The 19,740-nt window shown below is 41.8% G+C and overlaps 1 protein-coding gene across 4 annotated transcripts in view; it reads right to left on the bottom strand.

The window, feature by feature from the left end:
- Positions 1–19,740, bottom strand: part of PRIM2 (DNA primase subunit 2) — a 293,144-nt gene that overhangs the window by 117,178 nt on the left and 156,226 nt on the right. For 2 of the 4 annotated variants that reach the window (XM_029242399.1, XM_029242400.1), the window contains exon 8: positions 210–277. The exons of 1 other annotated variant lie outside the window; for it this stretch is intronic. In XM_029242399.1, the coding sequence (XP_029098232.1) occupies positions 210–277 (68 nt within the window). Of the gene's footprint in view, positions 1–209; positions 278–14,428; positions 14,579–19,740 lie in introns of those variants that run through there. One more of the 4 variants, XM_029242402.1, reaches the window with a different exon arrangement.

Here is a 19,740-nt window from a genome sequence, read left to right as displayed (position 1 = left end):
TACATACTTTTATAGAATTAAAAGAACTTTCTATAGTACCCTGAAGTCAAGCGTAACAAGCGCATTGCACTACGAACTTCAACTTAAATCAGAGAATGACAAAAAAAAGAAAAAAGAAAGGCTTTGTAAAGTTTTTAGACATCGAAGAGGCTTTAACCACTGTAATGCAGGTGGATTTACAAGTTTGACAGGCTGGGCCTTTGTATTACCTGAGGTGGTTGAGCAGAGGCTGAAGTCTCTCATCCGACTGCACAGCGGGCAAGGACCTGGCTGTTAACTGAAAGCAGAGAAGGGGGTGAGTAACCACAGCAAACGCCTCAGACTGAACTCATCTGAACTACACGCAATATGAGGACCCGGGGCTTCCCTGGTGGCACAGTGGTTGAGAGTCCGCCTGCTGATGCAGGGGACACGGGTTCGTGCCCCGGTCCAGGAAGATCCCACATGCCGTGGAGCGGCTGGGCCCACAAGCCATAGCTGCTGAGCCTGCGCGTCCAGAGCCTGTGCTCCGCAACGGGAGAGGCCACAACAGTGAGAGGCCCGCGTACCGCAAAAAAAAAAAAAAAAAAAAAAATGAGGACCCGGAGAGCGGAAGGAGATGGGGGGGTTCCTAAAATGTAAGAACACTGTTCTTTTTTTTTGTTTTTTTTAACATCTTTATTGGAGTATAATTACTTTAAAATGTTGTGTTAGTTTCTGCTGTATAACAAAGTGAATCAGCTATACATATACATATATCCCCATATCCCCTCCCTCTTGTGTCTCCCTCCCACCCTCCCTATCCCACCCCTCTAGGTGGTCACAAAGCACCGAGCTGATCTCCCTGGGCTATGCGGCTGCTTCTCACTAGCTGTCTATTTTACATTTCGTAGTGTATATATGTCAATGGCCCTCTCTCACTTCGTCCCACCTTACCCTTCCCCCTCCCTGTGTACTCAAGTCCATTTTCTGCATCTGTGTCTTTATTCCTATCCTGCCCCTAGGTTCATCAGAAGCAGTTTTTTTGTAGATTCCATATATATGTTTTAGCATATGGTATTTGTTTTTTCTCTTTCTGACTTACTTCACTCTGTATGACAGACTCTAGGTCCATCCACCTCACTACAAATAACTCAATTTCGTTTCTCTTTATGGCTAATATTCCATTGTATATATGTGCCACATCATATCCATTCATCTGTTGATGGACACTTAGGTTGCTTCCATGTCCTGGCTATTGTAAACAGTGCTGCAGTGAACATTGTGGTACATGACTTTTTTTTTTTTTTTTGCAGTACACGGGCCTCTCACCGCTGTGGCCCCTCACGCTGTGGAGCACAGGCTCCAAATGCGCAGGCCCAGCGGCCATGGCCCACGGGCCCAGCTGCTCCACGGCACGTGGGCCCTCCCGGACCAGGGCACGAACCCGCGTCCCCTGCATCGGCTGGCGGACCCCCAACCACTGCGCCACCAGGAAAGCCCCATGACTCTTTGTGAGTTACGGTTTTCTCAGGGCATATGCCCAGTAGTGGGATTGCTGGGTCGTATGGTAGTTCTATTTTTAGTTTTTTAAGGAACTTCCATACTGTTCTCCATAGTGGCTATATCAATTTACATTCCCACCAACGGTACAAGAGGTACCTTTTCTTCACACCCTCTCCAGCATTTATTGTCTGTAGACTTTTTGATGATGGCCATTCTGACTGGTGTGAGGTGATACCTCATTGTAGTTTTGATTTGCATTTCTCTAATGATTAGTGATGTTGAGCATCCTTTCATGTGTTTGTTGGCAATCTGTATACCTTATTTGGAGAAATGTCTATTTAGGTCTTTGGGCCATTTATTGATTGGGTGGTTTGTTTTTTTGCTATTGAGCTGCATGAGCTGCCTGTATATTTTGGAGATTAATCCGTTGTCAGTTGCTTCATTTGCAAATATTTTCTCCCATTCTAAGGGTTATCTTTTCATCTTCTTTAGGGTTTCCTTTGCTGTGCAAAAGCTTTGAAATTTCATTAGGTTCCATTTATTTTTGTTCTTACTTACATTTCTCTAGGACGTGGGTCAAAATGGATCTTGCTGTGATTTATGTCATAGAGCATTCTGCCTGTTTTCCTCTAAGAGTTTGATAGTGTCTGGCCTTACATTTAGGACTTTAGTCCATTTTGAGTTTATTTTTGTGTATGGTGTTAGGGAGTGTTCTAAATGCATTCTTTTAAATGTAGCTGTCTAGTTTTCCCAGCACCACTAATTGAAGGGGCTGTCTCTTCTCCGTTGTATATTCTTTGCCTCCTTTATCAAATATAAGGTGACCATATGTGTGTGGGTTTACCTCTGGGCTTTCTATGCTGTTCCATTGATCTATATTTCTGTTTTTGTGCCAGGACCATACTGTCTTGATTACTGTAGCTTTGTAGTACAGTCAGGGACCCTAATTGCTCCACCTCTGTTTTTCTTTCTCAAGATTGCTTTGGCTATTTGTGGTCTTTTGTGTTTCCATACAAATTGTGAAATTTTTTGTTTTACTTCTGTGAAAAATGCCAGTGGTAGTTTGATAGGGATTGCACTGAATCTGTAGATTGCTTTGGGTAGTAGAGTCATTTTCACAATGTTGATTCTTCCAATCCAAGAACATGGTATATCTCTCCCTCTGTTTGTATCGTCTTTAATTTCTTTCACCAGTGTCTTATAGTTTTCTGCATACAGGTCTTTTGTCTCCTTAGGTAGGTTTATTCCTAGGTATTTTATTCTTTTTGTTGCAATGGTAAATGGGAGTGTTTTCTTGATTTCACTTTCAGATTTTTCATCATTAGTATATAGGAATGCCAGAGATTTCTGTGCATTCATTTTGTATCCTGCTACTTTATCAAATTCATTGATTAGCTCTAGTAGTTTTCTGGTAGCATCTTTAGGATTCTCTATGTATAGTATCATGTCATCTGCAAACAGTGACAGTATTACTTCTTCTTTTCCGATTTGGATTCCTTTTCTTTCTTTTTCTTCTCTGACTGCTGTGGCTAAAACTTCCAAAACTATGTTGAATAACAGTGGTGAGAGTGGGCAACCTTGTCTTGTTCCTGATCGTAGAGGAAATGCTTTCAGTTTTTCACCATTGAGAATAATGTCTGTTATGGGTTTGTCATATATGGCCTTTATTATGTTGACGTAAGTTCCCTCTATGCCTACTTTCTGGAGGCTTTCTATCACAAATGGGTGTTGAAATTTGTCAAAAGCTTTTTCTGCATCTACTGAGATGATCATATGGTTTTTATCCTTCAATTTGTTAATATGGTGTATCACATTGATTGATTTGCGTATATTGAGGAATCCTTGCATTCCTGGGATACACCCCACTTGATCATGGTATATGATCCTTTTAATGTGCTGTTGGATTCTGTTTGCCAGTATTCTGTGGAGGATTTTTGCATCTATGTTCATCAGTGATATTGGCCTGTAGTTTTCTTTCTTTGTGACATCCTTGTGTGGTTTTGTTATCAGGGTGATGGTGGCCTTGTAGAATGAGTTTGCTATACTTTGGAAGAGTTTGAGAAGGGATGTGTTAGCTTTTCTCTAAATGTTTCATAAAATTCGCCTGTGAAGCGATCTGGCCCTGGGCTTTTGTTTGTTGGAAGATTTTTAATCAAAGTTTCAATTTCAGTGCTTGTGATTGGTCTGTTTATATTTTCTATTTCTTCCTGGTTCAGTCTCCGAAGGTTGTGCTTTTCTAAGAATTTGTCCATTTCTTCCAGGTTGTCCATTTTATTGGCATAGAGTTGCTTGCAGTAATCTCTCATGATCCTTTGTATTTCTGCAGTGTCAGTTATTACTTCCCTTTTTCATTTCTAATTCTGTTGATTTGAGTCTTCTCCCTTTTTTTCTTGAAGAGTCTGGCTAATGGTTTATCAATTTTGTTTATCTTCTCAAAGAACTAGCTTTTAGTTTTATTGATCTTTGCTATCGTTCACTTCATTTCTTTTTCATTTATTTCTGACCTGATTTTTTTTTTTTTTTTCGGTACGCAGGCCTCTCACTGTTGTGGCCTCTCCCGTTGCGGAGCACAGGCTCCAGATGCGCAGGCTCAGCGGCCATGGCTCACGGGCCCAGCCGCTCCGCGGCATGTGGGATCTTCCCAGACCGGGGCACGAACCCATGTCCCCTGCATTGGCAGGCCGACCCTCAGCCACTGCACCACCAGGGAAGCCCTCTGACCTGATTTTTATGATTTCTTTCCTTCTGCTAACTTTGGGTTTCTTTCGTTCTTCTTTCTCTAACTGCTTTAGGTGTAAGGTTAGGTTGTTTATTTGAGATTTTTCTTGTTTCTTGAGGTAGGATTGTATTGCTACACACTTCCCTTTTAGAACTGCTTTTGCTGTATCCCATTGGTTGTGGGTCATCTTGTTTTCAGTGTCATTTGTTTCTAAGTATTCTCTGATTTCCTCAGTGATCTCTTGGTTATTTGGTAGTGTATTGTTTAGCCTCCATGTGTCTGTACTTTTTACAGATCTTTTCCTGTAATTGATAACTAGTCTCATAGCGTTGCAGTTGGAAAAGTTGCTTGATACGATTTCAATTTTCTTAAATTTACCAAGGTTTGATTTGTGACCCAAGATATGATCTATCCTGAAGAATGTTCCATGAGCACTTGAGAAGAAAGTATATTCTGTTGTTTTTGGATGGAATGTCATATAAATATTAATTAAGTCCATCTTGTTTAATGTATCTTTTTTTTTTTTTTTTTGCGTACACGGGCCTCTCACTGTTGTGGCCTCTCCCGTTGCGGAGCACAGGCTCCGGACGTGCAAGCTCAGAAGCCATGGCTCACGGGCCTAGCCGCCTGCGGCTTATGAGATCTTCCCAGACTGGGGCACGAACCCATGTCCCCTGCATCGGCAGGCTGACTCACAACCACTGCGCCATCAGGGAAGCCCTAATGTATCATTTAAAGCTTGTGTTTCCGTATTTATTTTCATTTTGGATGATCTGTCATTGGTGAAACTGGGGAGTTAAAGTCCCCTACTATGATTGTGTTACTGTCAATTTCCCCTTTTATGGCTGTTAGCATTTGCCTTATGTATTGAGGTGCTCCTATGTTGGATGCATAAATATTTACAATTGTTATATCTTCTTCTTGGATTGATCCCTTAATCATTATATAGTGTCCTTCTTTGTCTCTTGTAATAGTCTTTATTTTAAAGTCTATTTTGTCTGATATGAGAATTGCTACTCCAGCCTTCTTTTGATTTCCATTTGCATGCAATATCTTTTTCCATCCCCTCACTTTCAGTCTGTATGTGTACCTAGGTCTGAAGTGGGTCTCTTGTAGACAGCATATATATGGGTCTTCTTTTTGTATCCATTCAGCCAGTCTATGTCTTTTGGTTGGAGCATTTAATCCATTTACATTTAAGGTAATTATCGATATGTTTGTTCCTATTACCATTTTCTTAATTGTTTTGGGTTTGTTATTAAAGTCTTTGCTTCTCTTGTGTTTCCTGCCTAGAGAAGTTCCTTTAGCATTTGCTGTGAAGCTGGTTTGGTGGTACTGAATTCTCTTAGCTTTTGCTTGTCTGTAAAGGTTTTAATTTCTCTGTGGAATCTGAATGAGATCCTTGCTGGGTAGAGTAATCTTGTTTGTAGGTTTTTCCCTTTCATCCCTTTAAATATGTCCTGCCACTCCCTTCCGGCTTGCAGAGTTTGTGCTGAAAGATCAGCTCTTAACCTTATGGGGATTCCCTTGTATGTTAATTGTTGCTTTTCTCTTGATGCTTTTAATATGTTTTCTTTGTATTTAATTTTTGACAGTTTGATTAATATGTGTCTTGGTGTGTTTCTCCTTGTATTTATCCTGTATGGGACTCTCTGTGTTTCCTGGACATGATTGACTATTTCCTTTCCCATATTAGGGAGGTTTTCAACTATTATCTCTTCAAATATTTTCTCAGTCCCTTTCTTTTTCTCTTCTTCTTCTGGGACCCCTATAATTCGAATGTTGGTGTGTTTAATGTTGTCCCAGAGGTCTCTGAGACTGTCCTCAATTCTTTTCATTCTTTTTTCTTTATTCTGTTCTGCGGTAGTTATTTCCACTATTTTATCTTCCAGGTCACTTATCCGTTCTTGTACCTCAGTTATTCTACTGTTGAGTCCTTCTAGAGAAGTTTTAATTTCAATTATTGTGTTGTTCATCATTGTTTATTTGCTCTTTAGTTCTTCGAGGTCCTTGTTAAGCGTTTCTTGTATTCTCTCCATTCTATTTCCAAGATTTTCGATCATCTTTACTATCATTATTCTGAATTCTTTTTCAGGTAGACTGCCTATTTCCTCTTCATTCATTTCGTCTGGTGGGTTTTTACATTGCTCCTTCATCTGCTGTGTTTCTGTCTTCTCATTTTGCTTACCTTATTGTGTTTGGGGTCTCCTTTTCGCAGGCTGCAGGTTCGTAGTTCCTGTTGTTTTTGGGGTCTGCCCCCAGTGGGTAAGGTTGGTTCAGTGGGTTGTGTAGGCTTCCTGGTGGAAGGGAGTAGTGTCTGTGTTCTGGTGGATGAAGCTGGATCTTGTCTTTCTGGTGGGCTACGCCACATCCCGTGGTGTGTTTTGGGGTGTCTGTGAACTTAGTATGATCTTAGGCAGCCTCTTTGCTAATGGGTGCAGTTGTGTTCCTGTCCTGCTAGTTGTTTGGCATGGGCGTCCAGCACTGGAGTTTGCTGACCGTTGGGTGTGCTGGGTCTTAGCGTTGAAATGGAGATCTCTGGGAGAGTTCTTGCCAATTGACATTACATGGGGCTGGGAGGCCCTTCATGATCCAATGTCCTGAATTCGGCTCTCCCACCTCAGAGGCTCAGGCCTGACAGCCGGCCCGAGCACCAAGACCCTGTCAGCCACACGGCCAGGGACGTGGGGAGTTTCTTCCCTTTTGGGAAGTCTGAGGTCTTCTGCCAGCATTCAGTAGGTGTTCTGTAGGAGTTATTCCTCATATAGATGTATTTTTTTATATTTGTGGGAGAAGGTGATTTCCAAGTCTTACTCCTCTGCCATCTTGAAGGTCCTCCCCACTGTTCTTTGTTTAATCAAAGAATTGTATAGAAATCTGATCCATTCTGTGATAAAAGCTATCCATATGACCCTAGGTTTGTAGAGTATGCCCCTGAGTTTGGAAGTAAAGAAAAAGGAGACAAAACAAAGAATAAGAGGGGAGTATCTACCTGAGCTCATGAAAAAACCTCTAGCCATGAAAATATTATCTTTGCAAATAAAAATGGAAAAACTTCTAAATTTACAGCAACCAACCTTACAGCACTGAATCCTGGGATGATGAAGAAATTGGGGAGAGAGACTTTCATTTATAGCTAAGTCACTGTGAAACTGGTTACACACGGAAGTGTATGTACACACATACATACACACACATATGCATTCCTTCATTTCGACGACCATGTTACTGTAAGAAACCAAGAGGGTTTCCCTGGTGGTGCAGTGGTTGAGAGTCTGCCTGCCGATGCAGGGAACACGGATCTTCCGGTCCGGGAAGATCCCACATGCCGCGGAGCGGCTGGGCCTGTGAGCCATGGCCACTGGGCCTGCATGTCTGGAGCCTGTGCTCCGCAACGGGAGAGGCCACAACAGTGAGAGGCCTGCGTACAGCAAAAAAAGTAACCAAGAATATCTTATAAACATAACAAGGCAACTCAAAGTACTTAACTTTGAAATGTGACCCCCAGGGGATCTAGGAAAGAAAATGTAAGAGCCAAAGCCTTATTTCTCAATACTGTGTGTCAGGTCGACAGTATATCATGGAGATGTGAGCCTCTGATATACTTTAGTGCAATAATATTAAAATCTTATCTCTGTGTATCTCTATATTTGTCTCTGTTCTTGAGAAAGCCCTCTTATGCTATAAGAATGTGAAACAAAGAAATTAAAAATATTCAAAGTAATTAGATACCTTGAAGTCACCTAAATAAAACACCAAAACAAATGTAAAGGATAGATTTCTTCTGGATTCAAGTATACATAGTTCTTGTATTCTACTAATAAATCATTTGATAATTCACAAAAGAGAACCTTCCTAAGACTAAAAAAGAAACTGAAGGATATCCTTTGGTTTTATATAGGGTATCCTAATTATTTTGTTAATTAAAAGTAATTCATCAATTAATTTAATTCAAACTTAATTTTCAACGTTATGCAAATAAAACTGTCACTTTAAAAACATCTAATAAATACTATATTTGTGAAAACATGTTGACCAAAATGGCAAATATGAAGTCATTTTTATTAAATCATATCTAGTAATAACAGAGAAACATTCCCAATTTTGTGAGTCAATACATGTGAACAGTTATTAATTTAAAATACAATAAAATGAGACAGTCTGCTGCAATTTAGTGCAACCAAAAGATTCTCAGTATCCCGGAGAAATGTTAAGTCTAGTATTTCATGACATATGTTATAACGGTTTTATAAACAAGACACTTTACTACACCCTATATCTGCTAATGTCAAATCCCCTTACAAAGTATCATTTTCATTGTTCAAGAGGTTTCATGGCTCAGAAACAGAGCTATGCTCTAAAAAGATTAAAATAACTTATCTAGATATTTCAAAAGTCAATTTTCTGAAAATGGAGCAGACAGACTAGGAGTTACTTCTGTCAATCTGTGTAGCACAATTTCTGATCAACCCATGTTTTCTGAATGAAAGCAAGCAAACAGAAACACCAGCAAAATACTCCTAAATGTCTCTACATTCCACATTGGAAATATATCTCAATCGTACACCTATCTCCATTTGAGCCTGCATTCCCTTTATCCTGAACTGTGGATATAGCATCTTCACTCACTATGTTTCTCCCTCCCTTCTTGTCTTGCCAGAGTGAAATTTTCAAAATGAAAGTTATACCCACTCCCCAAATTAAAACCACTTAAAATTCCCTCAGGCTCTCAGGCTAACTTCATCACACCAATTCTTTCATCAGACAGCTTCTTAAAATCCTCCTCTTGGGCCGAATTTCTGAAACATGGTGCAGAACGACAGCTCAGCCATCTCCAACAGACATGGTGGCAGCAGATCAGGAAGAGATGGGCCACTACCCCAGTTTCTGGAACACATATACTCAACGATTTGATTCTCTCCCCACCCCTTCCCAACCCCCACACCTTATTTTCAAGTTTGAATCACTGAGAAGAATAAACAATCAGCATTTTCAAAAAGAGCACACATCTCTTCATGTTAAGGAGATTAGATAATAAAGCTATTCCAAAGCTCTTTAAAGTGGCAAAGCTGTCTACTGACCTTTTGCTGACAGAATATAAACTTCATTTTAGGGACTGCAGGCTCTATCATTTCTTCTGGAATTTCTCTCTGAGCCCAAGTAGTTACTACTATATCCGCTGGGCTATGAGGGGCCAAAAACTTGCAACTGTGTAATTCCATTAATTGATGAAAAAAATTATATTTAAGTTCATTTGTGTCATAGCTTAGATTCCACATATAACTATATTCAATATTCTATGATAAACCATAATGGAAAAAAATATTTTAAAAAAGAATGTATATATATATATAACTGAATCACTCTGCTATACAGCAGAAATTAACACACTGTAAATCAACTAGACTTCAGTAAAAAAATTGATAACCATAAAAAAAATATCTATATACTTTTCACAGCTAAAGCTTTTCAAATTCCTGCTTTGAGCAAAACTAAATCTAAATCAAAACTAATAAATCACAACTGTCAGCCTTCCAAGAAAGCAATACACAGTCATGACAAGATTTTCAGCATTAAGGACTTTCTTTCCTCTACAACCTGAAATGAGTATTTGTCTAGTTTAAATGGACTTTGGTTTCCAGATATGTCTTAGTTGTTTCTTTCTTTTGATAGAAAATACAACAATGTCCTTGACACACAAATCACCAACAATGAAAGAGAAAGAAGATCTATCAGAGTTTACATCTGCAAAGCCTAAATGGGGTGTATGAGTTAGGGCTGTTTCATGGTAACATTAATAAAAGTTGGCATAAAATGTACCTTATTTCTTATTGTTGAGAGGTCAGAGGTGAGCTCTTAAGATGTCTTTTCATTATTAACAATACATCTAGCACACTGAATTAATCAATGCAAGGTTTGTGTGTTTTTCAGCATTATAAACTACTCATTCTTAAATAAATCTCATTTCAAAGATTACTATCATTGAGTAAATCTTGCATTTTGCCATATATTTGTGTACAAAAAATAATAATGCATTTTTCCAACTAATAATTCTTTTAATGACATTAAATACCACACAGATGAGGGGCTTCCCTGGTGGCGCAGTGGTTAAGAGTCCGCCTGCCAATGCTGGGGACACGGGTTTGATCCCTGGTCCAGGAGGATCCCACATGCCACGGAGCAGCTAGGCCTGTGCTCCACAACTACTGAGTCTGCGCTCTACAGCCCGTGAGCCACAACTACTGAGTACATGTGCCACAACTACTGAAGCCCGCGCGCCTAGAGCCCACGCTCCACAACAAAAGAAGGCACTGGAATGAGAAGCCCGCGGTAGCCCCCGCTTGCCGCAACTAGAGAAAGCCCGTGCAGCAGCGAAGACCCAATGCAGCCAAAAATAAATTTAAAAAATAAATAAATTAAAAAAAAAATACCACACAGATGCAAAGGCACAAAAAGTAAAAGCGAGTCTGGAGGTGTCTGGCCCACCTCGTAGTTTCCTCCTGAGGAAACAGCATCCTCAGGCCTGAGCACAAGGTACTGCACACACAGCCCATGCGAGACTAGAACCCATGGGACAGCTACCTGCCACTGCACAAGCCACATAGAAACCAGTCGGAGACTGGTAAAAAAACGTCCTGTGTCGTTTATATAACAATGCTGAAACTAAAGTGCTGGGGTAAGCGCTTTTTGAGATATTACTGCTAACTATTACAGTTTCTGGTGGATAAGTTATTTTGAAAAGGAGTCCAAAATATTTGTCTCGAAACACTCCTACCCCAAAAAGGACATAAAGTTTTGAAAACGAAACCCAAATAGCAATTAGAAAATTAATCTACTCAAGAATGGAAAAGCCTGGCTGTACAGCATTCTGGGTTCTGAGATCTTTTCAAGAGTAAGGCAAACACAGAAAACAATGTCTAGACGTCCCGCTGAAATTAGATCAGCATGGAAAAAGTAACCTTTAGAATTATGATCCTGGAGGTCAGTACAAGGGCGTTTGTTACATTATTTTGCATACATTTGTGTGTGAAGTATAGTTCAGGGGAGGGAGGGAAGGAGGGCTGAGGGATTTTTTCAAAGGGAGAGGAATGGCTTGGAGGAGGGCCATCCAGGGACCCAAGATCCAGAACAAGGCAGCAGCAAAAGAAAGGAAATAAGGAGGAATTCTCCGCGTAACTTCATGCCCACAACAGAAGGAGTGACAGAGGACATCTGGTGGACTGACTGTTCTATTAATTGCAATACAGTGGCCACAGGAAGAGGAGGATCCAGAGAGGAAAGAAAATTCCTAGTTTTAGGCATGCTGAATTTGAGGTGCCTTTGAATATCCAAGAGGCAACGAAACATATATGGATTTAGAGCCCAGGAGAGGGTGTGGAGCTGAGGGTGTAGATTTAGGCGTGATCAGCAAGCAAGCAGCAGATACACCATGGAAGGGCTGGGTTTCCCAGGGAATGTGCATAAGGCAGGAATGTCAGTGGCAGTGCTGCTTAGTGCTCAGGGTTCAAGCCCCACCCAGGGGAGAACAGGACCCATGGCAACGTCTGTCCTGGAGACCTGCCGGGTGTGTGCTTCCCCATTCGGAGAGAGAAATGAGGAATTCTGCCAAAATAATACTGATTTTATGCAATTACAGGTTTGTGGGGGCGGGAAGGGAGGGAGGAAGAGAGAAGGGTGAGGAAGGGAGAGAATGAGAATACAACCAGCAGCTCCTCTAATTTAACTCTTTTCTCGCACACTTGGAACAACGTTGAAAAAAACGTTCCCTGAGGAAAGCACTCTGCCACCAGTTGTGAGGCTGACTGTTGCTCTTAAAATCCTAAAGGAGAGTCTGCTGCCAGCCAGTGGCAATTGTGAAGTCATATTTGTGAACAGGGCCTATAGTAAGAAAAAATTTTTCATGATTTCCGTCTTCAGATGATGGGCATGAAGGGAGGGAACGAGAATACACAAGGAGTTAATAAGCATGTAAGGAACACAGAAAATGGCTTTTAAAGAGTCAGCAGACCTGTGGAAAACAAGGGTGATGCAATCAGTTGAAAATGAAGAACAAGAGAGTGGCTTCATTTGAAAATAATAAATCCCTTCTCTCTGAACTGCTCACCCAACACTGGCTAAATTAAAACACAAAAATGACAGGAAAACAATGCTCACTTCGAAAATATTGCTCCATTTTGTTCTCTGGTGTTTTCACCCTCTACCACTCACTTCAGCTTCCTTACAAACCCAGGAGGAATGACCACGTGCACTCCTATCAAAGCTGTGCCTTAAAAGAAATCCGAGATCGGTGATCAGCATAAGGCAGACCCTTTTTTTCATATAATCTTCTTCCACTCAAAGCAGAATAGACTCTTCCGGTGATATTAGGGTAGGGCATTCATATCCATTCACAAAGACTCCAAATTTAGGTAGTTTTTGTTCTGGTTTGGGTTTTTTTTCCTTTTTATTTTTAACAGACTTTATTTTTTGGAGCAGTTTTAGTTAGGTTCACAGCAAAACTGAGAGGAAGGTACAAGGTTTCCCATACACCCTCTGCCCCCCACATGCATAGCCTCCCTGATACCCCCATGAAATTGGTACGTTTATTACAACTGATGAACCTATACTGACACATCATTAGCACCCGAAGTCCAGAGTTTACCTAGGGTTACAGAGGATTCACTTTTGCTATTGTACATTCTATGGGTTTGGACAAACACATAATGACATTTACCCACCACTGTAGTATCACAGAGAACAGTCTCACTGCCCTAAAATCTCTGTGTTCCACCCATTCATCCTTTCCTCCCCCCTAATTTCTGGTAACCACTGATCTTTTTACTGTATCCATAGTTCTGCCTTTTCTAGAATGTCACAGAGTTGGAATCATACAGGATGTAGCCTTTTTAGACTGGCTTCTTTCACTCAGTAATGAACACTGAAGCTTCCTCCATGTTTTTCATGGCTTGATAGCTCATTTCATCTGGATGTACCAGTTTTTTTTCCATTCACCACCTGAAGGACATCTTGGTTGCTTCCAAGTTTTAGCAATTAGGATTAAAGCTGCTAAAAACATCTGTGTGCAGGTTTTTGTGCGGCTGACAAATTTCTGATAGGTGTGTTTTTTAATGAAAAACATAGGGAATGCTTTTCAAAATGTCTTTACGTTCTCCTCACTTCATACAGGAGTTGAGATGGCTCCTCCTGCACTTCCTAACTGCCAGGGAGTATCAACTTAACATCAAGCACACCAACCCTTTTCTACTAAATTGAAGATGCACAATTCATGCTTATGCATATATTCATTTTTTAATACACCTTTATTGGAGTATAATTGCTTCACAACACTGTGTTAGTTTCTGTTGTACAACAAAGTGAATCAGTCATATACATACATATATCCCCATATCCCCTTCCTCTTGAGCCTCCCTCCCACCCTCCCTATCCCACCCTTCTAGGTGGTCACAAAGCACGGGACTGATCTCCCTGTGCTATGCTGCTGCTTCCCACTAGCTAGCTATTTTACATTTGGTAGCGTATATATGTCAATGCTACTCTCACTTCGCCCCAGCTTCCCTCTCCCCGCCCCGTGTCCTCAAGTCCATTTTCTATGTCTACATCTTTATTCCTGCCCTGCCACTAGGTTCATCAGTACCACTTTTTTTTTTTAGATTCCATACATATGCCTTAGCATGTATATATTCTAAGAGACACACAATTTATAGGTTGAGAAAATAACCTTTGAAACCAAAAGGCAACAACTTATCTTAACCAAGACCTCATAGTAACAAAAAGATACAGTTCTATAGAGAACAGGATGTTCCACAGAATGCTCTCTTTTATTACTGGGACTGGCAGATGTCAAGTAAAATTAACTTTTACAAGCAGCTGCTCTTTTAACTTCATTGATTTTAACAACAGAAAATCCTGAGTCTTTGTGAACTGCATTTTCTTATAATAGCAATGGACCCCAATTACAAATCCCAAACAGTGAGAATCCACGCTCTATTCGTCCTGCTCTTGGAACCCAATTTGTTCCTTGGTTTCATGTTCAGACGCCTACAGCACTTTCCGGTTTTCCTCGGGCTCAGACACATCATTTCACCGGATCTTCACAACAGAGCTGGTTTCATCGTGCAATACTTTGGCACGTGGATCTTTCTCTACCAGCTGCCCACAAACATGATTTCTAGTACATGGGCTCTAAACACCAGCCAACAACGTTGTCAAGCAAAATGCATACGTTCCACTTGAGCTCTAAACATGCCCAAGTAGTTTAATTAACAAAGAATATTAAGCAATGCAGAGTTAACAAGGTATTTCCAGTTCAGGGGTCTGGATGATACAAAGAACTGAGAGAGTAAACCTGGAAACAGTGCAAGCAGACATCCCAGGGCTGATTTCTGATCATGAAACCTATGGTGTGAAAAAAAGCTTGTTATTCAAAGGCTAAGCTAAGCACTTTAACGATGCTCTACATCATTTAAAAATGCAAAACAATTACTTGAGCAAGGGAAAAAGGAATGAAGAGATACGCGGTGCTAAATGTACACGGATCGCTGAATTTTCTCCCTTAGAGTTAAACACCCATAAAATCATTTTACTTCTAGAATACTCTGATAATTTGAGTACCAAGTTCTTAAACTACTATAGTAAGCAGTTTCACAATGAGACTTCTCACAAGCAAAACCAAGATCTGGCAAGTGGAATTCAACATGTTGGCACCCAAGAGACTGAATTGTCGATCTTTTGTCCTCTTAAAGGACTGCTGTTTTGTGTGGGAATGAGAGTGGCAGCAACACGATCTGCGTTCCTCGTGTTTTTACTAAATGCAGAGCATTCTACTAGGAGTTCTACACAGACTCCAATTCTACAACGTTCTCTAAAAGGGTTATTACCCCTGAGGCACATCAGGGGCTTCAAGAACTATTCAGCCAAAGGCACCAGGGAACCAGTGACCTTTATGCCTTAATATTTTAGTCTCTTGTATTTATCGTAAAAATTTACCCCACATTTATACTTGATTCTAGAACATGTCCTTCTTAGTTTTACTATAAAAATGTTTATTTTACCACTGAGTAAAACAGCACCATTGTGCTATACATACTTTATATATGCCCAAAGATGTATAATCCCATAGATTTTGCCATCTTATAGCTTTAGAAAACACATGACCACACTTTTACTCCTTATAGCCCCCCTGAAAGAAGTCTCTGCTGGTACATTTGGGATGAGGGGATTGGCTGAGATGATTCTGGCTCCTGCTACATTTCACTGGCCAAATCCTGTGTCACTTCATGTAACTATCACAATTATAGAGGGATAGACCGGACATTTGTTTCCGCCATATATCTTTTCCATCCATTTAATAAATCTGTGAGGCAATAACTGAAGTTCTAATGTTCCTTATTCATTATTACCATATTTTCTTTCATCATTTTTGTCTCCCAAAACATCTCTACCAAATTTACCTAAATTTACATTTGTCAACTTATTTAATGTAAGAAATATACTTATCTGGGTTTTCCAGAATGAAACTATTCCTTTTCTGTTTGTTGTATTTAATCCTTTAACATTAATTTATTAAATAATCTGAAATTAATGTCAAAGGATCCACAATTATATTTAACTACCAGGTGAAGAGACACACAAAAGATATGTATGAGTAAGTACTTTCATTTTTCTATGACAACTCTTTTTCCCTTGATTTGGTCTTTCATGAGCACTTGGACATGGAGACAGGGCCCGGAGGAGTGGAGCGACAGGGGTGGACAAGGACTGTCATTACAGCCTCAGTGACAGGGACTGTTGGGTGACAGAACACAGTTCCTGAGCATGCACTTGAAGACCCGGAGGGCCGGAGGTGATTAAAAACAACTCTACTTCTACCCACAGCTGAACTTCCATGTATTTTCTAGGATGGCAGCCCAGATGGCTCACAGCATACCTCCAAATGAGAATGTTAACAGGCGCTGCAGAAGGCATTCACTACTGAGCACTAGAGCTGCCTCTCCTTGCTTCTGTGACCTACTCTTCTCAGCCAGCTCAGAGCACCTTGACTCCTTCCTTGATAAAGACCCTGCTTTTGTAGAAGTAAATGTTTCCAGTTCAGTGCAAACAGCCCAGCGTGCCTCCACATCTCACTCTCAGTTTACTTCCCGAACCTGAAATAATCAAATTTTGCACTATTGTTGGCTTCAGTCAATTCGGTTGAAATTTAAGCTATTTTCTCTATCCATGAATAAGTCTTACAGTTTTCCTTTAAAAATAAGTAGGACTGGCTGGGGGCTTGAAGATGGCGGAAGAGTAAGACGCGGAGATCGCCTTCCTCCCCACGGATACACCAGAAATACATCTACACGTGGAACAACTCCTACAGAACACCTACTGAAGGCTGGCAGAAGACCTCAGACCTCCCAAAAGGCAAGAAACTCCCCACATACCTGGGTAGGGCAAAAGAAAAAACGAAGAAACAGAGACAAGAGAATAAGGACGGCACCTGCACCAGTGGGAGGGAGCTGTGAAGGAGGAAAAGTTTCCACACACTAGGAAGCCCCTTCGCAGGCGGAGACTGCGGGAGGCGGAGGGGGGAGCTTCGGGACCACGGAGGAGTGCACAGCGACGGGTGCGGAGGGCAAAGCGGGGAGATTCCCGCACAGAGGATCGGTGCCAACCGGCACTCACCAGCCCGAGAGGCTTGTCTGCTCACCCGCCGGGGCGGGCGGGGCTGCGAGCTGAGGCTTGGGTTTCGGTTTCGGACGGAGCGCAGGGAGAGGACTGGGGTTGGCGGCTTGAACATAGCCTGAAGGGATTAGTGCACCACGGCTAGCCGGGAGGGAGTCCGGGGAAAAGTCTGCACCTGCCGAAGAGGCAAGAGACTTTTTCTTCCCTCTTTGTTTCCTGGTGCACGAGGAGAGGGGTTTAAGAGTGCTGCTTAAAGGAACTCCAGAGACGGGCGCGAGCCGCGGCTAAAAGCGTGAACCCCAGAGACGGGCGCGAGCCGCGGCTAAAAGCTGGAACCCCAGAGACGGGCGCGAGCCGCGGCTAAAAGCGCGGACCCCAGAGACGGGCGGGAGACGCTAAGGCTGCTGCTGCCGCCACCAAGGGGCCTGTGTGCCAGCACAGGTCACTCTCCACACCCCTCTTCCGCGGAGCCTGTGCAGCCTGCCACTGCCAGGTTCCCGGGATCCAGGGACAACTTCCCCGGGAGAACGCACGGCGGGCCTCAGGCTGGAGCAACGTCACGCCGCCTCTGACGCCGCAGGCCCGCCCCGCACGCAGTGCCCCTCCCCCCCCCCCCCCCCCCCCGGCCTGAGTGAGCCAGAGCCTCCAAATCAGCGGCTCCTTTAACCCCGTCCTGTCTGAGCAAAAAACAGACGCCCTCCAGCGACCTACACGCAGACGCAGGGCCAAATCCAAAGCTGAGCTCCTGTGAGCTGTGAAAACAAAGAAGAGAAAGGGAAATCTCTCCCAGCAGCCTCAGAAGCAGCGGATTAAAGCTCCACAATCAATTTGATATACCCTGCATCTGTGGAATACCTGAATAGACAAGGAATGATCCCAAATTGAAGAGGTGGACTTTAGGAGCGAGATCTATGATTTTTTTCCCTTTTCCTCTTTTTGTGAATGTGTACGTGTATGCTTCTGTGTGAGATCTTTTCTGTATAGTCTTGCTTCCACCATTTGTCCTAGGGCTCTATCCGTCCATGGTTTTTTTAAAAAACTTTTTTTCTTAATAATTAATTTTAATTGTAATAACTTTATTATACTTTACCTTCGTTCTTTCTCTCTTTCTTTCCTTCCTTCTTTCCCTCCTTTAGACAACGAATCACCCCAAATTGAGGAGGTGGTCTCTGAGAGCAAGATTTATGATTTTTCCCCCTTTACCTCTTTTTGTGAGGGTGTATGTGTATGCTTCTGTGTAAGATTTTCTCTGTATAGCTTTGCTTCCAACATTTGTCCTAAGGTTCTATCCGTCCCTTTTTTTTTTTCTAAATATTTTTTAATTCAATAGCTATATTATACTTTATTTTATTTTTACTGTATCTTCTTTCTTTCTGTCTTTTTTCCTTCTTTCCCTCCTTCCTTCCTTCCTTCCTCCCTCCCTCCCTCCCTCCCTCCTTTCTTTCCTTCTTTGCTTCTTTCTTCCTTCCTTCCTTTCCTCCTTTCCTTCTTTCTTTCCTCATACTTCTACTAATTCTCTCTACTTTTTCTCCCTTTTATTCTGAGCCGTGTGGATGAAAGGCTCTTGGTGCTCCAGCCAGGAGTCAGGGCTCTGCCTCTGAGGTAGGAGAGCCAACTTCAGGTCACTGGTCAACAAGAGACCTCCCAGCTCCACATAATATTGAACGGCGGAAATCTCCCAGAGACCTCCATCTTAACACCAGCACCCAGCTTCACTCAACGACCAGCAAGCCACAGTGCTGGACAACCTATGCCAAACAACTAGCAAAAAAGGAACACAAACCCACCCATTAGCAGAGAGGCGGCCTAAAATCATAATAAGGCCACAGACACCCCAAAACACACCACCAGACGTGAACCTGCCCACTAGAGAGACAAGATCCAGCCTCATCCACCACAACACAGGCACTAGTCCCCTCCACCAAGAAGCCTACACAACCCACTGAAACAACCTTAGCCACTGGAGACAGACATCAAAAACAACGGGAACTACGAACGTGCAGCCTGCAAAAAGGAGACCCCAAACACAGTAAGATAAGCAAAATGAGAAGACAGAAAAACACACAGCAGATGAAGGAGCAAGATAAAAATGCACCAGACCTAACAAATGAAGAGGAAATAGGCAGTCTACCTGAAAAAGAATTCAGAATAATGATAGTAAGGATGATCCGAAATCTTGGAAATAGAATGGACAAAATGCAAGAAACAGTTAACAAGGACCTAGAAGAAATAAACATGAAACAAGCAACGATGAACAACGCAATGAATGAAATTAAAAATACTCTAGAAGGGATCAATAGCAGAATAACTGACGCAGAAGAACGGATAAGTGACCTGGAAGATAAAGTAGTGGAAATAACTACTGCAGAGCAGAATAAAGAAAAAAGAATGAAGAGAACTGAGGACAGTCTCAGAGACCTCTGGGACAATATTAAACGCACCAACATTCGAATTATAGGGGTTCCAGAAGAAGAAGAGAAAAAGAAAGGGACTGAGAAAATATTTGAAGAGATTATACTTGAAAACTTCCCTAATATGGGAAAGGAAATAGTTAATCAAGTCCAGGAAGCACAGAGAGTCCCATACAGGATAAATACAAGGAAAAATACGCCAAGACACATATTAATCAAACTGTCAAAAATTAAATACAAAGAAAGCATATTAAAAGCAGCAAGGGAAAAACAACAAATAACACACAAGGGAATCCTCATAAGGTTAACAGCTGATCTGTCAGCAGAAACCCTACAAGCCAGAAGGGAGTGGCAGGACATACTGAAAGTGATGAAGGAGAAAAACCTGCAACCAAGACTACTCTACCCAGCAAGGATCTCATTCAGATTTGATGGAGAAATTAAAACCTTTACAGACAAGCAAAAGCTGAGAGAGTTCAGCAC

The sequence above is a fragment of the Monodon monoceros genome, unplaced genomic scaffold (assembly GCF_005190385.1).
Source record: "Monodon monoceros isolate NGI ecotype Baffin Bay Population unplaced genomic scaffold, NGI_Narwhal_1 Super_Scaffold_3, whole genome shotgun sequence".
NCBI lineage: Eukaryota > Metazoa > Chordata > Mammalia > Artiodactyla > Monodontidae > Monodon > Monodon monoceros.
Note: the sequence above shows the minus strand (reverse complement) of the source record. Positions and strands in the feature narration are given on the sequence as shown.